The sequence below is a fragment of the Miscanthus floridulus genome, chromosome 10 (assembly GCF_019320115.1).
Source record: "Miscanthus floridulus cultivar M001 chromosome 10, ASM1932011v1, whole genome shotgun sequence".
NCBI classification, from domain to species: domain Eukaryota; kingdom Viridiplantae; phylum Streptophyta; class Magnoliopsida; order Poales; family Poaceae; genus Miscanthus; species Miscanthus floridulus.
In genome coordinates, this window is record NC_089589.1 from 118,311,097 (window position 1) to 118,314,732 (window position 3,636).

A 3,636-nucleotide genomic window follows, 5' to 3' on the forward strand; every position below is an offset into this window, starting at 1 on the left:
CCGGTGCTTCAAACGTTAAAAAATATTATTCCTTGTTCGCCTCTGCCTCCGCGGCCGCTACGACGGTGTGTCACGGGGTCCACAAGCACAGTGAAGCACCGGTGCCCACGCTGTGAGAATTGGAGAGCTGAAGCATCGGTGCTCTGTGTCACACTGAAATTTTTTTCGGCACCGCTCACATTGTGGACAGTCTGGGCAGAGTCCAGCGGCGCACCGTGAAGATGGGATGGAACATTCCAGTTTTACCCTTGAACGAAGCTATTGAAATTACTGACTACTGATTTACACTTATTCAAAAAAAAAAGAAAAGTAGTTCTAGGCCAAAAAACTTTAGTACTAATCACCTATTTTGATACTGCCTACATCTATTTGGTACTTCTGAGTACTTTTGTATGGGTAACTCTTATTTTTGCACCATCTGATTTCGCCCTACTAATGGCTCATGTTTTTTTCAACTGTTGTAAAATTTCTCGAAACACTTAACTTTAAAAAAAAATCAAAAGATATATAATAAACCGCACGGGTTGATAGACCAGTGAAATCAAATAACAGTACCAGACTAGACGAGTCTCACCAATCCATGGAAGCACGCCAAATTAAAACAAAGCACACACGCAAGCAGAAGGAACTACACAATATCAAAGGCATATAGCTGCAAAAGGCAAAGCACACATCGCCAAATTAACTAACACGGCAGGCCTTGTTTTTCTCCTCCTCAATAATCTAAGCGTCGAGATGAACAACAGCTGTTGCCAGTTTGTTGGTCGGCGGCCTAGATACGCCGATGTGGGTGGTGAGCGCCCAGAGCACGGTGATGAACTCGCCTCCTTGCACCAGGACGTCCTCATGCCCCTTGACGCGCTCCTCATCGCTCGATGGCGCCACGTAGACGATGAGCTCCGTCCACACATCCGCCAACACCTTCCATCTGTTACTGTTAGTAGCTTCTCCCATTCCCATTAGCGACCTTGCTAGCTCTATGCCGTCTCGTACAACTTTGCTGCTTTGATCACTCGGGCCTACCGCTTCGTTCGGTCGGCTCTGCGGCTTGATGATATTGTGGACCCGTGTGCGCAGCAGCGAGAGGTAGTAGTCCCGGCAGCCAATTGTGCCCTTCAGCTCCTCCTTCATCTTCTCAAAGACGAGCTCCACCTTCTCCGGGTTCTCCGGCAGTAGCTCCGGGTGGAAGGCCACCAAGTAAGCGCAGTACTTGGACAGCTTAATCGCCACCCTACTCGAGGTAGCTTCCATCGTGCTCGCCGCCGCCGGGCGGCGCTCTACCTCCATGATGCTGGTGGCGATGTGCCATGTGAGGATGACCTCGGAGACACTGTCGCTCTTGCATGCCCACCAGAGCTGATCAGAGAGGCCGTTCCTCCGTAGTGCCGACCTGCCACAGTCAAGGGCATAGTGACTTGCACTACCACCACGGTGATGCTCCAGCTCCGCTAGGTAGTCCATGATGGATTTCTTCACACTGTTAGGCACCACCTCTTTCTTTACTACCAGACTGGTGAATGTGGCAAACAGAGGCAACTTGAGGGGCCAACGAATGTTCAAGACAGAGAACTGCCTGAAGGTAACCCTGGGGTAGCCCATCTTGCTCCGCAGCCACATGATGATGCTGAATCCTCCCCAGAAGAAGGCCCCACGGAGGGTGGCTTTCCTAAGCCACCGCGGTTTGGCGGTGTAGTTGTAGAGCAGAGACACCACGAACCAGTTGGAGAGCAAGAAGACGAGGAACTCCCATACCTCCTCGTAGAAGAAGATGATGAACAGAAGGACGGTAATAGAGAGGTCGACTATGGAGAAGAAGGCTTGAGGCGATTTGGTGGCTCTGAACACAAGGCATAGGACTATGTTGGGGACACCAGACTGTAAGGTGTAGTTATCTTCGCCGATGCTGTGGAACGCGTACCCAATATCGCCGTTGCCGCAGAGGATGACAGTCATGAAGCACAAGATGGCCACGATTATGTTGAGGAGGAAGTAGTTTACGAAGAGGAAGAAGGGGCTTGCGAGGACGACCGGGACAACAGAGTGGTAGTACTCGCTCAGGAAGTTGATCTCGTCATGCATGACCTGGAAGACTGCTTCCGCTGAGCGGGTCTCGCCGTAGAGGCCTCTTAGGATGAGGCGGTGGGAGTTGTCCGTTTCTTCTTTGGCCACCACCGGCAGGTGCTCGAACCTTCGGCGCAGCAGCTTGAAGAGAGCAAAGGAGAGGCAGATCCTCTTCAAGCGTTGGATCTGCTCTTGGGAGGCGAAGAACTTGTCCTTGTCGTCGAGCTCCCAGATTTTACCAACGGTGACGATGCTGTCATTTTCTGCGAGCAGCTTGGTGATGCTGTGGTAGCCTGGGGGGTCGGAGTTCGTCTTTTCCAGCTTGTATCCATCTGCTGTGGGCTCAATATCCACCAGCTTCTCCTCTCCCATAACAATGTACTTGCACGTCCTCAACAGCTCGTTCCCGTTCCCGTTCCCACCGTGGGTATGGACCTGGGCAGCTTCTTGTTGATGGTGAGGAGGCTCTTGTTCTAGGATCTGGGACATGTAGGAGCTGATGAGCCGGGCGTTCTTGCCGTGGGCGTACGAGCGCTTCCCAATCTCGGTGAAGGCGATCCTCTGCAACACCTTGGTGGCGCAGAGGATCCAGAGGATGCTGAACACTGCCTTGCGTCCGGCGCTCTTGATGTTGAAGAAGACGAGGCTTCCCAGCCAGATGACACGGCCGGCGCGCTGGATGGTGCCCGAGAACCCGCGCATGCGGATCTCGTCCACCTTCTTGCGGAGGAGCTCCACCAGGAGCATCCATGCCAGGATCAGCCCCGCCCTCAGCGAGAGGTCAGTGACAGCGCTCGCAGTGGTGGAGGAGGAGCTCATCGTCGTGTACGCAGCATTCTTCGCCTCGGATAAGAGGTAGGACATGACAGGGAGGAAGAGGGAGAGCGCCGAGGTGAGGAACAGGCGGACTTTGGGGTCGAGTGTGGCGCTGACATCGGAGATGCCGCTGAAGAGGTTGAGGTTGAAGAAGAGTCCGGCGAGGACAAACATGATGACAGAGGCGGCCACCATACTGGGCTCATTGCTCTTGTCAGTGTACGATGATGTGAGGTTACCGACGTACGTCTGAATTTCTGCTGGGCAAGGCCGGTTACGGATTTTGTCCATCGCTGCAATTCCAAGCGTACTACCAGAATGAGTGTATGAGGGATAAGGCTTTGATTTGCTTGCTCTAGCTTGCATCCTCATATATAGTGCCGATGATGGCATCACGTGAATGCCAAGTTAGTTTATTAACGTCTAATAGAGGCCTCAACGGATGCGTCACGTTGATTCTCTCGCTAGGTGCGCTAGGAAAAAAAAAAGACAAATCCTAAAAATTATCACAATAGTCAGAAACATCTAGCCTTTGATTTGATGGACTCTAATCGTCATATTATCTTACTATTACTAATTAGAGGCACCATTCTCACCAAACGCGCTAGGGAAAAAAAGATAAATCCTAGAAATTCTCACAATAATCAGAAACGTCTCGCTTTTGATCTGGTAGACTCTAATCATCATCTTATCATATGTTAATATTACTAATTAGAGGCCCTACATAGACACCAAGTTAATTCTCACCAGACGCCTTAG

General features: G+C 51.3%; 1 protein-coding gene across 1 annotated transcript; it reads right to left on the bottom strand.

The window, feature by feature from the left end:
- Positions 1-478: 478 nt before the first annotated feature.
- On the bottom strand, positions 479-3,242 carry LOC136485480 (uncharacterized). The gene has a single exon (XM_066482350.1). It carries the CDS (start codon positions 3,166-3,168, stop codon positions 724-726), a length of 2,445 nt encoding a protein of 814 aa, XP_066338447.1. The 5' UTR covers positions 3,169-3,242; the 3' UTR covers positions 479-723.
- Positions 3,243-3,636: the final 394 nt, after the last annotated feature.

What these genes read in the sequence shown, in the direction of transcription:
- LOC136485480 (XM_066482350.1), bottom strand. Translation starts at nt 3,168, where the DNA reads ATGGACAAAATCCGTAACCGGCCTTGCCCAGCAGAAATTCAGACGTAC.